Source organism: Camelina sativa, chromosome 11, assembly GCF_000633955.1.
Source record: "Camelina sativa cultivar DH55 chromosome 11, Cs, whole genome shotgun sequence".
Taxonomy (NCBI): Eukaryota; Viridiplantae; Streptophyta; class Magnoliopsida; order Brassicales; family Brassicaceae; genus Camelina; species Camelina sativa.
Genome location: NC_025695.1, coordinates 6,506,793 through 6,525,129, shown reverse-complemented (window position 1 = coordinate 6,525,129; position 18,337 = coordinate 6,506,793). Strand labels below are relative to the sequence as shown.

Sequence of the window (18,337 nt, the reverse complement as noted above, 5' to 3'; positions counted from 1 at the left end):
TTTGTACTGCAGGCAGTTCCCGGTTCTAGCAGCGCTCGTGCAATGCCAGTGGACACCACCAACCATCGGGGTAAGCTCTAGTTAATGGGTTGTTTGGTTTGTTGTTACAATTGTTTATCTTCAAATTTCTGACGCTCTGTTTGGCAGGAGGACCAAATATTTCTTATGAAGCCGAGGCCTCTGAACGTGTCAGATCGACTAATGCCATTGGTCCAAGCCCGCAGATAAATAATAATACTGCTGTAGGGAGGAATGTGGGTTTTGATCACCCCGTCCACAAGAATGTATGCATTTCCAAATAACTGTTTTGTCCTGCAACTCTTCGCTTGTGTCAGCATGTCTTACCTGCAATTGTGTTGCTCTCACAGAACCCTTCATAAATCCCTAAAAAAAAGCTTTTAACCGTTTTGGATTGTCAGTTAATTAGACTATGCAAACTTGATATTGATCTTTGAGATATGACCATTATCTTGCTGATAACCCATTGCAGATGAACATGCCATTCACTTCACTATCTCCTGCCGGTACCTCAAAAAGAAATGTCGGACCTGAAACTTCAAATTCTGGGTATGGAAGTGGGAATAGAACAGGCGGCTGGACTTCCTCTTTCATGTCTCCAGAGAAATGATGCAAAGAAAAATGTAGCTTTATTCTGAAATGGTGAGTTGAGATTAAGCACTATGAATTTTAGTCACACCCTTATCGCACCTCTGCAACTACAGCAGAAATCAGAAGTTGGTGTCACTAACACCTTTGTATCTCCACCTTTGGCTGGAAGAAAAGTGCCAATGCTTTGTATGTATATTCCCTGAACTTTGTGGACAAGAAGGCGTTCGCTGAAGCATTTTGTGTTACACACACAAGGCATGAAGTGTATGTTTGCTTTTTCATTCAAGATTTTCCCCAACCTTTTGTATAATTCTTGCACCGGATGTGTAATCTTGTTATGTGATCCATATATATCATTTTTTTTTAGCTACTTTGTGCTATGTGATTTAATAACCTTGTGCTGCAGCTTGATATATGTATTTGTTAATGAATAAAAACGTTCTTTGCAGAAAATTCCAGAGACAAGCTTGAGCTGAGATGTCTTCAAAGGCTTAGCAGTTGTGCACAGGTTTCTTTCACAGCCGCCCATGTTTGATTCTTGTTATTTCCAATAGGTATAGATTTTGAGAGTGGGGTTTAAATTTTGTTAATAACTCAGAGATATTGACTGAGCAATTAATCTGGAAAAGAACAAATGTGTGAGAGAGCTCATGGAGCCAGTCAAAAGGTCGATGTTTCTGCCGTATGAGACGGCTCGATTTGTTGCCCTCAGTCAGGAAATCATCATCACCCAAAGAGGTAGGTGTACGTTTGTTATATGCAGCCTTGATGAAACAATATCTTAGGGCATAGGGGGGAAGATCCAATTGTGTAACTAAAAGCAAGTTTGTGTTATATTTCTTCCATCATGACGTTTTACTATGTTCAGTATTATATAATACTCCCTCCGTTTCAAAATATTAGATGTTTTGAGTGAAAACAAGCAGATTAAGAAATAATCATTTTCAAAAAGTTCAACCAATCATAAAAAAGACTGCATAAAATAAATAATAAGAAAATATAAAAGTAATCTAAAAGTTATTTAAAAAGTTGAAAACATCTTATATTAAGAAACAAAGAAAAACTTCTAAAACATCTTATATTATGAAACGGATGAAATATATATACTCCTCAAAGTTTGTTTTAAAATATATGTATCCTCCAAATTTTACTAAAATTCGACCAGATACCAACTAGAATGGGAGATAGCACACTAGTACAATACAAAAGAGAGGGTCGCAACGCAAACCTAATACACGTATAAAAGTATAAAATAGTTTCGTTAGGTTCGATTAAATAATTTACACTAAAATTGCGTGTCCATTCATAAACGTCATAAGTTGGACCATATGATATGTATGATGCAATGACTTCCTTTTTACATAACAACAATCTTTGGCCTCATTTACCTATTGTATTGTGTATTATATAGCAGAGTGTATTATGTGCTTCTATGCATGACAAAATAAACATATAATTTAAGTATAGTGGCATATAAGTATCATTAAAAGAAAATTTCAGAGGAGTCAGATTCCCACATCTATAATGATAAATATCTATATATTTATAATTTATATATATGATTGGTGGATATCAATCTGTAACTGTTAACGGAAAAAATGAACTAAATAATTAAAAAGAAAAGTGCTTTAAAAATGGGATTAGCTTTCATAATCACTTTCAAGTAAGCTAATACAAAGTAATTTTGCTTATATAAAATCTGGATTCAGTTTTCTTGCACTAATTTTTTCTTCCTTTCAAATTGAGATGTTTATTAATGAATAAATTTGTATATATATTTGTTATGAAAATTAAAATAACATAGTTAGTAGTTAGTTGACCAACTACTAATATGTATTTTTGTAATTATATACATGTTTTAGTAATGTTAGTCCAAAACCAAATAACACAACTATCTAGAGACAAAACCAAGGGGTAGTTCATTTTATTTTGAAAATGGGTGTGGTTGCTTCTGTAACCAGGTAAGCTGACATGTTCTACTTATTGAAAACAATTATTGTGCTCTTTTAAAAATAAAATCCTGCAATAATTCAACCAATTAATATATTATGAGAGTCAAAGCTTTGTTTATTTATAAACCCATCTTATTTACTTACACAAACCATTTTCTGTTGATCTAACTACCATGGAGTATAACTTTATTAGAATTCTTCTCTAAACATAATCTCGAATTGTCAGGTCAATAACAAAAAAATAAAAAAAAGCTAAAGAAAAATTTGAATCTGACAAAGAATTGCAATTCTTGAAGAAAAATAAAGAAACTAAACTATACATCAAAGTGTTGGTGTGTTGTGTTAGTTTGATGTCTTTTTTCTCTGTTAGCAAACCATTGAGCTGTTCTTCTAGCGATCGGCAGCCACAAACGCCGTCTTCTCTCTTCCGTCTCATTCCCTCCGGTTTGTAACGCAGACGCAGTGGCTGCGGTTGAACCACTGCAATCTCCATGAACCGCAATACTATGTCTAGGAACCGTAGTGATCTCAGACACTGATCTTCTTCCCGGTTCTATCATAACGCTTCTAGATTTCGAACTAGAGTCTCCGTTTTCCGACAATAACATAGTTTTCATTGAAGTGAGCTTGTTCTCCAACAATCTCTTCGCTTCCATCTCTTCCTTGATCCCCAAGATACCTATCTGATCCTCTTCATCCCCTTTCCTCTTGACTCGATCCATCGACGAGAATCTCTCGCTAGAAATCGAATTAACCATCTCTGAGTTCAAAAACATCAAATCCGATGAACTCACGTTGCTCCAACGATTCTTAAACACAACATCCGACACAATGATCCTATGATTGAACTTATGCATCAGCTTCTTATCATCTTTATCATTCACTTGTTGATCAAGTAACGTTTTCTCTTTGTTACCTAACTTCAGAATCTTCCGAAAACTCCCTCCTATGCTAAATCTCGACGACCCACCAAGTTCTTGTCTTTGTCTTCTCTCTTCTTCTTCTTCTTCTCTCTCGATGTAAAGCTCCAAGCTCGAATCTTCTCCAACCTCAGACTGATTCAAGAACCTGAACCTGTTTCCGTAATTGAAAACAGAGGGATCTTCTTCCATTGAGACTTTATCTCTGCAGAGAGGACACGTCGCGTGCTGCTCAAGCCACTGATCGATACAACCTATGTGGAAAGCGTGTCTACATTTAGGCAACAATCTAAGAATCTCAACACTTTCGAATTTAGACAAACAAACAGAACACTCAAGCCCTTGTTTTGATCCTTTCAAAGCAGAGAACCTAAACAGAGGAAGAGACTCGATTGCTGCTTTGTCTAAACCGGAGAATCGATCCGATGAGGCCGTTGACCGGTTGAAGAATATTCCTTGACGAAGCCGACGATTGTGTCTTCTTCTGTCGTCGGTACCTGACCGGAGATCTATGTGGCAGCACTTAGCGTAGACGAGGAGGACGAAAGTGAGTGCGAACATGATGGCGAGAACTCCGGTGACGACGGCTAAACTCGGCTCGAAATTGGCGACTAGGTCGCCGTTTCTGAACGGAGGAGGAGGCTGAGCAGAGACATAGTGATAACTATGGAGGAGTGAAAGAAAGAAGAAGAAGATTTGATACATCGGAGGAAGATGAGAGAAGATCTTTCGATACGTGAGAAACTTTTGTTTCTTGATTTTTTTTTTGTGGGGTTTGAAATATTTATGAAAATGGAGATTATGTGAGAGATAATGATTTATAAATTTTCCTCTTTAGATGTAAATTAATATTATTACGTCACCTACGTGACAACATTTTTGTATGCTATTTGCTTTTTATTTTTATTTTATTATTGTCTTTTTAATTTAAAACAATTTTATCATTCGGTGGGTTGTTATTCTCATACCTCATTTTGATGATATTTTGGGGTATATTTTATTTTTATACTGATCGGGACGTATTTTTCATTCATTAAATACAAATTTGAAACCTTGCATCACATATTTTGACTAGTATTATTTTTTTTTTGGTCTACCAACAATAAAAATAAATTAAGGTACACAATAAAACCAAATCTCTTTTCAATTCGGTTCATTGTATTTTTGTTATACGATTTATATTTTGCTATCTAGAAAGAAGAAAACAATCTTTCATCTTAAATGTTTCAGAAAACTAATATCAAATATTATTATATATTTTTCTAGATCGTTCGTTCGTGTAATTATGGTTTGATTGAAACAAGTAGCAATAAGAAGAGATTCGAACCATGGTCCATGGTTTTCCAACTTCTTGATAAATCATTCAACCATGGTCCAAGAAGCACTACATACATTGTTTCTTCAAAAAACTAATAGAAGTCATGCAACTCCCTTAGTATGGTTTCGTGACGGGAATTATTCTACTAAGCAGGCCCGGCCCATGGCACAATCTAATGAAGCCATCGATTAGGGCATAGTAATTGAAGGGCATATTTTTTTGAAAAAAATTTTAAGGTGTTTTATGCTTTTTTATTTTTTCTTCACAAGTCTTTTAAATTTAAAAAAGAAATCTAAGCTTTTCATATAAATTATTTTTGTTGGGCTTTCTTTTCAGTTTTCACCATATTTTGTGGGATTTAAGTCTTTAATTTAATAAAATGTGAAGTTTAATATCTTGTTAACACTTTTGTTTAGTAAAATTTTAAATTTTTAATAAAACCCTAAACAATTTCCATTGAAAACTTTGTTTACTTTGAAAAAACAAAATCAAAGTGTTAAGGAGAAAGGTATCTTAAAGGCAGGACTTTGAGTAAAAACTGAAACTTTTTTTGATTAATCAAATTATCATTAGCCATTCGTTTTATCGTTTCACAGATAATAAATTCATACGGTTGGTTTTTTTCAATAATATTGTTTGTCAGTGGCAAAAAAAAAAATTAGGGCATAATTTATTAATTTGCGTCGGGCATTAAAAAATGTCGAGCCGGCACTGCTACTAAGTATACTTAACTAGTGACAACCAATATAAATGTTTAATGAATTGTGATAGATCAAAATGGTAATGAAGTATGAATATAATTGCTGCATTCGCTCGGATGAATAAGAGAAAAGTCAACCACCAGCTTCACGAAATAGTCAAATAGCCATGGGGGGGGGGAGAAAGAAAAGTCAAAGTTGCATTTTTCATGATTGAGTGATGGCTTTCATGCTTTACTATTTTAGTCTTTCAATTATTTTCACAAACCAATAATCTTAGATTTGTTTCAATGAATAAACTAATTAGTATTTCGGGTTTATGATTGAGCATTGACATAGAATTTAACCGCAACATGATCACTTTATTAACTAAAAGTGATAAAAATATTGTTCTTCAAAAAGAATAAATCATAACGACAATGTTGTGGATATATATAATTTCCTTTAAACCAAAAAACAAAAAGGAAGAGGCTTACACAAGGTTGAGATGAAGAACAAAGAAAGATTACAACAACATAAGCAGAAAGCTCCAATAAAAAATTTGGCTTGAGAGGTTTGATCCGAGCGAGAGAGTAAGCATAAATAAGTGTATATTCCAAAAAGATTACTCATTACAAACCCTTCCTTACGTTTACAAGATTTCAGACATCTTTTCAGGTGTGAGCTGACGCGGCAGTCATTCCCACGGATGATTCAGGGCTAACATACTCCTCGCTTGCGTGCCGGACAAACTCCTCTGGCGACATGTGCGAGCCATGGCAGGCGCATACGATTTTGATCTGGTTTGCATTGTACCTGTATGTGACCCCAGAGATTGTCCGGCCATGTGGGCCTGAACCGGTGGTTGAAACCCACGGTAGGTTAGGACGTGCACCAGATCCTCCAAACTTCACATCCGCTGCCATCCCGGGTTTTATAGCTGAAAAGTCGAAAGAGAAAGCAGCATTGTTGTTGTTATTATCTCCTGTTGGCCGTTCTGATGCATCTTCAGATGAACCTTCTTCTGCTACAGGCTGTTTTCCCACGCCTTTGGCAGTAGCTTTTTGGGAGACAAAAAGAAGTTATTATTTAAGCAGTAATGATTTAGTGCCCTTTTTAAGGATAAGGTTTACTCACCCGAGCTTGATGGACCTCTTCCGGCGAATGGGGACTGAGAGAGCGCGACAATCCCGCCTGAACCATCCTTATCCAGCATAGGGAGCTGGACCGGTGAGTATCCGAACATAATTGGGATATTTCCAGCATTAGCATTTGGTTGCAATACACTTGTGGCTGCTGCATGTTGTCCAGACTCTTTTGCCGGTAAAGAGTAAGGCATACTAGTGACGACATTTTGAGGATGAACCGTGAAAGGTACAGTGTAACTCATGCTGCGAATTGTAAACTCTTCGGTGCCAGATCCGCCATGGCTGCTCCTCCTTTGACCAATTACGTTGTCCACAACGTTTGTCTCAGTAGGAGGACGTACCACTTCCTTTGCGTGGTTGGAAGAAGAACCGCCGCCAACTTCAGATTCTGCTACATCTTCGTTTTCAGCTGTTGATCCTTCATCTGTCGCGGTTGAAACATGGGAAGCTTTTGTCTTCTTCTCATGCATATCAACATGTGACGAGTCCTTGTCTTTCTTCTTTTCATCATTCATCCCCGGGAACCCGAACTTTCTTTTGTTTCCTGCTTCTTTCCGTGTCTCGTCATCCACCCACAAAGATTTCGTGGAAGCTTCAGCGTCAGTGGTAGGAGCTTTGGAGAGGTCGTTGAAGAAATTCTGCTGAGGCTGTTGACCCGAATCGCTTCTCTGAGAACCAGAACTCGGCTCTGCTGGTCTTTGAGAAGTCGGATGGAGGAAGTTCTTGAAGTCATCAATCACTTTAGCACTCCGATCGCCTCCTTCTGCCCTGTGAGTCTCCGAGGAGCTTCCAGCATTATTAGTATTGTTGTTACCCTTAGCTTTTCCTGATGATCCTCCACAAGAAAGACCTAAGCTGAGCTCGAGCCCATTATCATCCTCCATTCTTTTTTTTTTTTTTTTGTCAAACTTTAAAAGCAATTCTGAGCAGCTCAATGGATCTTTAGGATATCCTCAACAATCTTGATTATCATCTGAGAAATATAACATCACAAACAGAATCGTTATCCAAAGCTACCAAATCGGATTCTAAATAGAAGAACTAAAGTTAGCAACTTTGAGAATCATAGATGGCTGTGGAAGTAAACTTGTACTGACTTTTATGGTGGTAATCACATCTACTCAACTAGCAAGTAGCAACACAGAGTAACAAACGGGCACAATCTCGCCAAATTCAATCCTAACATATGTATATCTCAAAGGCTACCAGAACAACTAGTTTGAGAAACATGGGGACTCGTAAATGTACCTTAGAAACAAAACCATTGAAAGAAACAGTCTCAGAACCTCCTTGTCACTTCCTTAACAGCAATACCTTGTGGGTTCTGTGACAACAAAAAAAAAAGAACCATTTAGGCTTCAAAAATTATTTCCATTTTGAAGTATAAACTAAAAATGGAAACAAACCATTCATCAGTCATCACACTCCTCCTATCTCAGCTAAAACTTAAAAATAAAATAAAAAAAAATCAAAACCCAGAAGAACCGGAGAGACAGTATAAGAGATCTATGCAAGATCTGTCAGCTATAGAAACANAAAAAAAAAAAAAAAAAAAAAAAAAAAAAAAAAAAACAAATTCAGTAATCTTAAATCAAGAAAATCACTTAAGAGATATCCATAAACTCTATAGAAGATTGAAATCAAATAGGCCCTAGACGCGAATTCAAATGAAGCAATAGTGCCAAATCAGCTTAAAATCAAAGATTTTTAATTTCCAATCACACAATCACAATTAAGAGAGAGAGAAGAAGATGGATGATGATTGATACCTGAACAACAATTAAAAATAAGGGAAAGAGATGATGATCAGAGAATTTAAAAAAAAAAAAAAACCCTAGAGCTCCGCGGCGTGGCTCCTGGAGAGTTTGCAGCAGCAGCGATTTGAGGGTCCGCTTCTCTTCGGGTTCAGAGGGGACTAGAGTTTTTTTTTTTTTTTTTAGTACGGACCATTTCCTTTCATAATTTTTTTTTTTTTTATTACTATTATTATAATTTTGTTTCTATTTATTTAGTCGCATGTGTATCTTGTGCCTATTTTAGCTACATACACACTATAACCACCATATACTAATGACATAATTATATACATTTGTAGTTATTATTAATTTGTTTTATATAGTTGTATGGATTTATTTATTTTAAAATCTATATATATATAATTAGAGAGTTTCTCTGATTCTAAGCTATACGTCAGCATAATTTTCTACAAATTTTGTGGGCTTTGTATCCAATTTGAAATTCAAATTATTTGGGTTTTATCCAGTTTTATAAGCCCACTCTTATTTTATTTAATTTTCCAGAACGTATATATTTTGGTGACAAAATAAATATAAAAAACATAGAAATATCACTATCAGAAATTTTAATCTACATGATTCTAAGATAAACCATCAGCCCCAAACATCAAAACCAGTAAAAAAACTTCGAAATATACAGGAAAAGAAAATAAAATGGTAAAACTGAAATACTAAAATTTGAAACCAACACAGTTTAATCTTTTAGATTCATAGAAAGCAACTTAACAAAAAGATAAACCAAACAAAAAGAAACAAAACTCTTCACAAGAACACATAGAATAATACACTATCAACGAGCATCAAAATAAAAAGAACAACAATCTAATCTACCAAACAACCTACTAACGGAAGAATTTACCAGAAACTGACTTAGCTTCCACCAGCAAGCCAAACCAAAATAGACTCAATGAACAGTCTTCCCAAGACTTACCAGAAGCATCACCAATCAAACAATCAACCACTCTCTCCTAAATTAAAAGAAATTTTTACTGTACACGGTTCTATTGATCGTGATGGAGAAGGGGAAAGTCCAAATAAGAGACTAGCGAAAAAAAAAAATATATATATATATGTGTTTGTGTTACATACGTATTGGTTGGTTAAGTATTGATTGACTCATCCAATAGGTTGGCAGTTTTGAATCACCATATCCTTTTTTGTTTCTTTTTTTGTCTTAATACTAGAATTTATCTGGTGGTACACCACAGGTCTATTCGTTTTCATAAATCATTTAAATAGGTTAGTATACTAATATAATCAGTTTATTTAGATAGTTAATATAAATATTAGAATATTATATGTAATATGTTATATTTGCAAAATTTACCCCATAGTAAATTTCTTTGTTTTGTAATATCAATGCACTTATAAAGTATAAATTTTATTTTGGTGTTTTTACAATAACTAACAGTACTTGTTAATAAAATTATATGGATTGACTTTGAAAAAACAACAAAAATGTGTACTTTCAAACGCTGACTTAGCCCTGTAAAATATATCTGTCAATTAACTTAATTGTGTATCTTATTTGGCAAAGTCAATAAAAATTTGCAATTTAACTGAAAATAATAAAAATTGACAATTTAATTCACCATAAGTAAAGTTGAGGCTTTTTCAACATTTTTGCTAACTTCATGTTTTTAAAAGGAAGAAGAAGAAAATAATTACACAACACGGTCAATTGAGAACAAAAAAGAAAAAAAAAAACATAATAAGCAAAAAAAACCCCAATACTAAAAACAAATAGGTCCATCAAGTGAAATAAAAAGCTTTAGACAATTGCCTGTTAAGGTCCATTTTAACCAAATGGTAAATCAGACAAATATAATTGCACAGTAAAAAACAATACAAAACACGCGTAAATATCACCTTCACCGGAACATATAATCTCAAATATATTTTATAACCCCAAATTTGTTATACACATCAACAGGACCGGCTCAAAAAACTTTTAAACCCTGTACTAACGTAAATAAATAACAACTTTTTATTTTATAATTTAAAAATCTGAAAATTTGGACCCTCTGTTACAAAAAAATTCAGAGAAAATAATGGAACTATGTGCTTGGGTGCTAGCACACTCTTACATATAATAAAAAACATAAAAGGAAAAACAAAACAAAAAATACATAAAAAGATACATTAGCATTGGTGTCGGCTAAACACATGTACTAGGTCCAGAAAAAAAAACATGTTTATTAAAATAATTTTATAAAATATATACGTAGGTTTTTTAATTAATGATATATCATTAACTCAACATAAAATTTAAGGCAAGCATGATTAGCATATAACCCCGCGCGTTGCGCGGATTCTCATCTCTAGTACATATTAATTGGAGATTATGACCGAGAGAGAGAGAGTATATGTCAACCAAAAAATGTATGAATGGAAAAACAATGGGCCCAAATTTCTTTAAAAGTCGAAACAAGTCCATAACTATTCACATCTACCAAAATGATTTTTCGTTGCTTTTACAAGTTTTTTTTGTAAGGAAAAAACAAAAAAAAACACATATTTATGCGTTTGTAAAAGATATAATATAAACTTGGCCACTTATTATAAATTGAATATTTCTAGCTCCCCACTTTCTTCATAATAATTAGTTGGATATGGATAATATATCATTATGTTCAAATATCGAAGTTTAGAAGTATATTAATATATTATAATTGTTCAACAGACATCAAAGTCGCTTTGGCCGAGTGGTTAAGGCGTGTGCCTGCTAAGTACATGGGGTTTCCCCGCGAGAGTTCGAATCTCTCAGGCGACGAACTACATTTTTATTTCCGATTTTTCACTTTTTTTTTTCGTTTCTTAAAGCTGTTGAGATATGTCCATTAAAAAGGAAAAAACCGGTTGATATTTTCCAGTTTTTTCCCTCCAAAAACTACAATCTACATTGTTAAAACTTACAATAAAATTGGATATTTGATACAAGGCATGAAATGTTGTATATACACATACATGATGAAGAGAATTTGCAAGCACCAACGCAACTACGCAAGAATGTTATTATATGCATATTTTTAGAATTTGATTTAATAATTTATATAACTGTTTTTTTTTTCGTCAAAATTTATATAACTGTCTTTATATTATATTTTTAAAGAAGTGCCATCGTTTTATACGCAATATGTATTAGAATAATAGTATATAACAAGTCCTAAATTTAACTAAAACTACAATGAAATGACTAAGCATTAACATAGTGTTTAGTGTATCCATTTTTCAAATCGTTATGCTTAAAAAGAAATAAATGTTTGTGGGGAGGAGAAAAAGATAAATAAAAGTTGTACTTATTTACCTCGACAGTAAAAGTAGAATTGCTGAAAAATCGGGTTTACGTCTGAGTGATATGATATCTATCATGTATGCATGTAGGGATAAGTTGTGGCGTTGCACTATTTCATTTAAAAACTGTGAAATAAAAATTAGTGGAAAACTTTATGATTGACTGAAAAACTTTGATGAAACGGAGAAGTTTAATTGTTTGGTGAGTTCCGATGTTTTAAAATTAAAATTGTACTTACTGTATTATCGTAGTAGTAATAATTTATGTTTGAATAACTTCTCTGATTGGACGGAAAAGTCTAATGCTTTCGTGATTCCCGATGCTATTTTTCATGTAGGAGTATATTTTTGAGTTTGAAATAAAATTCGTAAAATTAAGCAATTAGTAATAAAAAGAACGACTTAAACAAACGGTGTAGGCTAATTTAATTGTCACTTCAAGTCTCTCTCTATTTTCAAGAAAATCAAAGTAGCAAACAAGAAACTCTCTCTCTCTTTAACTCATGTCTCGCTTTTACGTTCTTGCGGCGACCATCTTTCTGATCGCCGGCGTCACCTCTCGCTCAGTGGAGGAGACAGCCCACGATGTGATTGAAACTCTCGCTCAAACCCCTTACGCCGAATGGTCACCTGCCTTTCTCTCAACGAATTCTCTACTCCGAGGAGAAGTGTTACCGTCTACCCTCTTCGTTCCTATATCAGAAACCAGTGTGTACCACGGAGGAGATTGGCGTAAAGTGGCGGCTTACCATGTTGTGCCGGAGAAGATGGATTTCGCCGTCCTCCTCTCCAAGAAAGATGGTTCGTTGATTCCAACACTTCTAGTTGGTCAATCCATCCGTGTTGTCAACTCGTCTAGTGGATTTTGTCTGGATGGCGTCAAAGTAGTCGAACCTGATGTGTATGTGGATGCCTTGGTGGCTATCCATCGAGTTGAAGCACCTTTTGATTTCACATCACACGGCGGAGACCACCGGGATTCTTTTGACTGGAAAGGTTGGACAATTATCCTTACGTCTTTTGCAGTCTTGTGTTCAGCGGTTGCGTATTGGGTAAACCGTACGTAGACACATTATGTTGCATCGAACCTAAGATCTTGTACCCAACAAAGTCTTGGTAACATTCTTTCAAACCTTTTTACGTGATTCTTTTTGACTGCGAGAACTTACAAGTAGTGGGCAAAATTAGGGTTTCCAGGACTAGGTTAGAGGTTTCATTCATCCCTTTTGTTTTTCTTTTCTGTCTTTGTAATTCTTACTGAAAATTACAAGTTGTTGACTTGATTGTATATTCACTTGTGATATAATCATAATTCATAAATATACAGTTTTGACAATTTTATCTGTCATCTTTGTTCCTCACTATACTACAATACCATATCGTTTATTCACTTTTTCTGAATCCTAACTGTGGTTTAAGGCTTTGAATAGCAACTCTGCTGCAAGAGTTTTAAGCATTGGTATCATTAGGAGAACTGTATCAGTCCAGTTATATTATCAGCGTAGCATATAATACAAAAACGGGCTGAGCCTATAGCTCAACTAGGAATGATAACCACATTCTCAAAAGGCTTAACATCATCACTTTAATATCAATTCCAAGAATCTCTAATGTCCCAGGAATTAGTAAAATGTGGTAAAACCATAAACCAAATACTAATTAAGGAACACCGCAATCACGATTGTGAAGCTTTTTCTTAGAGATACACAAACCTTTTTGTAGACTGGTAAGAACACATCTAGAGCCGCAGATCGGTGAGACTCTGAGATAGGCTGGGAAGCACCGCAAAATTCTACAGAAAGCTCAACAAGTCAGAAACAAAAAGGTCAGCTTTGTACTGAAGTGAAAGTCGTACCTTTGTTTCTCTTGGGCATTCGAGAAAGACAAGCTGATACTTTACTACCGATTTACCCTCGCTTTCAACTCAAATAAATCACAGTCAAGAAGTCCACATATATATATCAAACTCAGACCAAAACTGTTGAGACCAAATCGACTCACTTCTCCAGCTATGTGGAAACCGTTAAATTGCAACAAAAGTCACCTCCAGGACCAGGAAGCGGCGTTAGAGCCTGATCTGACTCCATTTCCGGATTGGCTAACTATGGATGTGGCTAAGAAGTAAGAGCTCGGATAAAGAGAAGTTTGAGGTTATCCTATGTGGTTACGTTTTTTTTTTTTTAATATTTTGCTGCTGAGTTGTGTGTTGTGTTTTGATCAGAAGAACACCTTTGGAACAGAACATTTGTCTTTAGTGAAATAAATTTAAAAAAATGGCTATAGTGAGTGCATTTAACACTCTACGGGTTGAATTGAAGCTTTAAGAGTTTTAGGATTTGAGTTCTGAGTTGTGAAGTTGTCTCTGCTTTCAGTTGCACGTAGAATCGGTCTTATGAAGCCTCTTTTGGATCACTCTTTTGTATCCTCTTCCAGCTTGATCCTGTTTTCATGTTCCTTTCCCTTGTTTCAAATTCTTCTGTGTACACACACACACATGCACACATGCACCTTGTCACCTTGATCGTGTGCCTCATTTGATAGCTTGGCCTACGCACATTTAGGATGCGTTTCTTCATATCTACATGACAAACTGGGTCATGTGATGAAACAATTATGGTTAGCAGCAACAAAACAATTACAGAGTAACTTGAAAAATCTACACCAATATTACAATTGCTTTATTTATCTATATGAGAAAATGGGTTTTGTGCTATATTAATAAAATTAGTTATATTTTATACTATATAACATATTATCAATAATGTTAGAAAACATATTAATAAAATTATCAATACTAATATAGTTAATTTCATGATATGAACAATTTTTCAACTCTCATAATTTGTTTAATCATACTAATATTTATATATGAATATCTAATTTAAATTAATATGAATATATAATTTAAAATTATGCATAATGGAACTTGTGAAATAGCTAATTTTATTTTATGATTTATAAAAAAAATAACAACAAATAAACTGTTTAATTCAGATTTTATGTTTTTGTAGAATTAATTTACTATAACAAATTATAGCAACTTTAGTAAGTGACATGTGTGAGAGCATCACATACATAATACATTCATAACCGATTCTCACTTTAAAAAAAAATATTATTATTTTTTTTATTGTGAGAAACTATCTTACAATCTACCAATGCACATGACCTAACTAACCTCTTTCACTGCTCTTTCACTATCAAACCAACTTTCATATGAAATGAAGTGAACTTATATTTAACTTAATTATGAAGTAATTTATTGGTGTCACAGACTTCTTCTTCTCACTTCTAGATCACTTTCTTGATCACCTCATTCTTGAATAAAAGGTTAGTATTACATGTTATTTAAACCACATCTTAAATCACTCCAAGATCATTCCAAAATGAAAATCCCAATCATCTTTCTTGTTTTCACTTTCCTCCCCCTTTTGTTAAATGCTGAACCTAAAACAAAAACACTCTATCTTCCTCTTGTGCATATTAATAAAGCACAATATTTTGATTCCAAAATTCTTACCCCTCCCCTCACATCACCGCGTGCTTACCAAGGGTTAGCTTTTTTAGCGGAAATTTACATTGGTTCTCCCGCTGTAAGGCAGTTTCTCCTCATCGACACAGGGAGCACTTTATCATGGAATCAATGTTACCCCTGCCCAATATTCTTTAATCACATATATCCAAGGTATTGGCCAGAAGATTCAACAACATATCGTGATGCCGAGTGTGAAACAACGGGGTCTGACTCTAATCCCAGATTTAATTATTTATATTCAAGTGGGATATGCCGCTACGAGCAAAGATATGCAGATGGGAATTCGATTCAAGGCACCCTTAGTACGGAGACGTTTTTAATACAGACAAGAGATGGAAGGTTTGAAGAGTTACACGACGTATATATGGGATGTAATGATCAAGCTTTGGGTCACAGCTACACAGGAACAGGCATATTAGGCCTCGGCTTTGGAAATTTCTCCATTGTAGAGAAGCTCGGCTCCAAGTTCTCATTTTGCATTGGTCGAATACGAGAACATGGTTCTACTCACAACTTGATACTTGGGGATGGAGCAAACATACAAGGAAATCCCACCATGATTAGTATCAGCCGTGGCCATTACATGTTTCAGTTGGAGTCCATTCTTGTTGGAGAGAAGATAACGTTGGACTACCCACTCCAAGTCTATCTTGACACGGGCTCAACTATATCTCACTTGTCAGAAGGTTTGTATAAAGATATCGTGGATAAAGTCAAAAATATTATAGGAGTGGAACCACTTCGAGGAGAATCACTTCCACAAAAATCATTGCTATGTTACGCAATTGATGCTTCAAAAATACCAGAGGATATCGATATTGGTTTCATATTTGAGGGAGGAGCCGAATTGAGTGTGGATGTTCGAAGTTTATTCATACTACTTAAGCAGGGAACTTTATGTTTGGCGATTGATGAGAATCCTGAAGAAGATGACGAAATCATAATTGGGGCTGCTGCTCTGCAAGGGTACAATATAGGTTATGACATAAAAGCAAAAATGGTTTATCTACAAAAACAGAATTGTAATATGTAGACTGGGATGTGTTCGTTTTATTACGGTTTGTATTAATAATTATGCAAAGTTAAAATTTGTAAGACTTTAAATTATAAAATATAAGTTTAAACAAAATATATTTGTTAAATATGTTAAAAACTAATTAATTATGATGAAAGGATAAACATCGAATATTCTAGAGCAAGTTTTGTTTTTCCAAACAATTTTTAGTGTTTGCTTTTTTTTTCGTTCAAAGTTAGGTTTTCGTTATGTATAAGATTATTAGAAAAAACGACCTAACTCTCTCATGTATAGGATATCTAAATATGAGGAGTTGAGGACAATAAGATATCTGAATATAGGAAAGGAACTCTCTAACTGGTGTATTGACACATTGAACTCTCTAATTGTATTGACACATTTAACTCTTGCCAAAGAAGTGTATTGACACATTAAACTCTCTAACTGGTGCTTTCCTGTGGAAAGGAACTACCGAGGGTCATCACTCAGCCCGAGTGGCTTGGGAAACTATCACAAATGCGAAATCAGAGGGAAGACTAGGTATTCGTGACTTGCGGAAATGGAATACAACACGTATGATAAAACTTATCTGGCTCTTATTCTTCAGGGCAGGCTCGGTGTGGGTTGCGTGGTTCAAGTCGGCTGTTCTCTCTGGAGATCTTAGTAACTTTTGGACCCGGAAGCCAAGTAACAAGTTCTCCTGGTTAACGAACAAACTTTTAAAGCTTCGGGAAGAGGTATTCCATTGGATAAAGATTAAGGTTGGCAATGGAAGAAGTTGTAGGTTTTGGAGCGATCACTGGTGTAGTCTAGGGTGGCTGTCAACCTACCTGCACAATGAAGGAACTTTGGGCATCCCGCTAAGATTAACCATCGCAGACCTCTGGTGTCATGGCACATGGAGGGTACCACCTGCACGATCCGAAAAACAGGTCAATCTTCATATTGAGCTAACTACCTTACAACTAGCAGACGAAGAGGATAAGTACATCTGGTGGATTAATGACCAACTGCGAGATGGTCGAACTACTGGTAACATCTACACTGCCCTAAAAGAAACTCTACCTAAGGTGGCATGGTATAGGATCGTTTGGTTCACTAAAGGCATACCAAAGCATAGATTCCTCACCTGGTTATTTGTGTTGAATAGATGTCTAACTAGGGATAGACTTCGATCTTGGGGTTTACAAGTAGATCCATCTTGTCTGCTATGCGGATCGACTGAGGAAAGTCGTGATCACCTTTTCTTTGACTGTCCATTCAGCTGGAGCATCTGGAACCTCATCGCCAACCGCTGCTCCTTCTCCCCTGTCCGTTCTTGGTCTGACTGTCTTCAGCAACTCACCAGATTCCAAGGTTCTAGAGTTGTCAAGGTACTCCTTCTCACGGCTTGGCAAGCTACGATCTACAACATATGGACGGAAAGGAACCATCGTCTTCATCGGAACAGCTTCAAGTCCGCCGACCTTATTGTTAAACAGATTGACTCTCTTGTGCGAAACAGAGCACTCAGCTACCGTCACTCTAACTCCATCCTGTCCTCCGACATTCTACAACTCTGGTTTGAAGGATCTCGTTAAAAGAAAGGACAAACCCTAATCGACACTGGATTCTCCTCTTATCTCTCTCACGATCGTGTTTTTTCATCCCCAATCATTGATGACAGCGTGGGATGGTTCGAGTTGGTTACTACTGCCTAACCGTTTCATTGGTTATGATTCAACTCTTCGGTTCAAGTTTGGTTCTATTCTAACTAAGGGGTTTTTTAGTTTGGTTTAATATTTATTCTAATATCTATCTCATTGGGTTTCCAATATTGGGATTCAGCTCTGTAAAACATTTGGTTCTATGCTTTTAAATTTGAATGCCTTTTAACAAAAAAAAAAAAAAAAAAAATCTTAAGTTGAATAAAAAGGATAAATCGGAAATAAATCACTAAATAAGAATAACATAAAGAATTAAAGAAATTTATTGTGTTTATTTTTTACTTGAATGGATCCAAGCAAAAGAAAAGGATGGAAGGTCCATCATTACATCTAACATAAAGAATTAAAGAAAATTACAGAAACAGGA

At 35.1% G+C, this 18,337-nt stretch overlaps 4 protein-coding genes and 1 non-coding gene across 7 annotated transcripts in view; 3 read left to right on the top strand and 2 right to left on the bottom strand.

Moving 5' to 3' along the window:
- LOC104721984 (casein kinase 1-like protein 3) overlaps window positions 1-1,012 on the top strand; it is a gene marked incomplete in the record, with an annotated part of 3,916 nt that extends 2,904 nt beyond the window's left edge. The window contains 3 exon segments of the mRNA XM_010440071.2: window positions 13-70; window positions 148-284; window positions 491-1,012. Of these exon segments, the coding sequence (XP_010438373.1) occupies window positions 13-70; window positions 148-284; window positions 491-628 (333 nt within the window).
- On the bottom strand, window positions 2,329-4,356 carry LOC104721983 (E3 ubiquitin-protein ligase ATL42-like). The gene has a single exon (XM_010440070.1). The coding sequence runs from the start codon at window positions 4,184-4,186 to the stop codon at window positions 2,876-2,878; it is 1,311 nt and encodes a 436-aa protein (XP_010438372.1). The 5' UTR covers window positions 4,187-4,356; the 3' UTR covers window positions 2,329-2,875.
- LOC104721982 (AFP homolog 2-like) lies at window positions 5,929-8,574 on the bottom strand. Of its 3 annotated transcripts, none has more exons than XM_010440069.2 (4): window positions 8,394-8,574; window positions 7,873-7,948; window positions 6,614-7,597; window positions 5,929-6,536 (listed from the first exon to the last, which is right to left on the bottom strand). In XM_010440069.2, the coding sequence occupies exons 3-4, from the start codon at window positions 7,506-7,508 to the stop codon at window positions 6,151-6,153; spliced, it is 1,281 nt and encodes a 426-aa protein (XP_010438371.1). In that variant the 5' UTR covers window positions 7,509-7,597; window positions 7,873-7,948; window positions 8,394-8,574; the 3' UTR covers window positions 5,929-6,150. The 3 variants fall into 3 exon arrangements, with proteins under 3 accessions (XP_010438371.1, XP_019088807.1, XP_010438370.1); XM_019233262.1 differs by lacking the exon at window positions 8,394-8,574 and adding an exon at window positions 8,031-8,126; XM_010440068.2 differs by lacking the exon at window positions 8,394-8,574 and having other exon boundaries at window positions 7,873-7,983.
- On the top strand, window positions 11,112-11,193 carry TRNAS-GCU. The gene has a single exon. It is a non-coding gene; the product is annotated as a tRNA-Ser (tRNA).
- On the top strand, window positions 15,614-16,282 carry LOC104727691 (aspartyl protease UND-like). Its single transcript, XM_010446774.1, has one exon. The coding sequence runs from the start codon at window positions 15,614-15,616 to the stop codon at window positions 16,280-16,282; it is 669 nt and encodes a 222-aa protein (XP_010445076.1).

What these genes read in the sequence shown, in the direction of transcription:
- LOC104727691 (XM_010446774.1), top strand. Translation starts at nt 15,614, where the DNA reads ATGGGATGTAATGATCAAGCTTTGGGTCACAGCTACACAGGAACAGGC.
- LOC104721982 (XM_010440069.2), bottom strand. Translation starts at nt 7,508, where the DNA reads ATGGAGGATGATAATGGGCTCGAGCTCAGCTTAGGTCTTTCTTGTGGA. An exon ending in AAGAGGTCCATCAAGCTCGG is followed by an intron (nt 6,537 to 6,613) that starts GTGAGTAAACCT and finishes TCTCCCAAAAAG; the next exon opens with CTACTGCCAAAGGCGTGGGA.
- LOC104721983 (XM_010440070.1), bottom strand. Translation starts at nt 4,186, where the DNA reads ATGTATCAAATCTTCTTCTTCTTTCTTTCACTCCTCCATAGTTATCAC.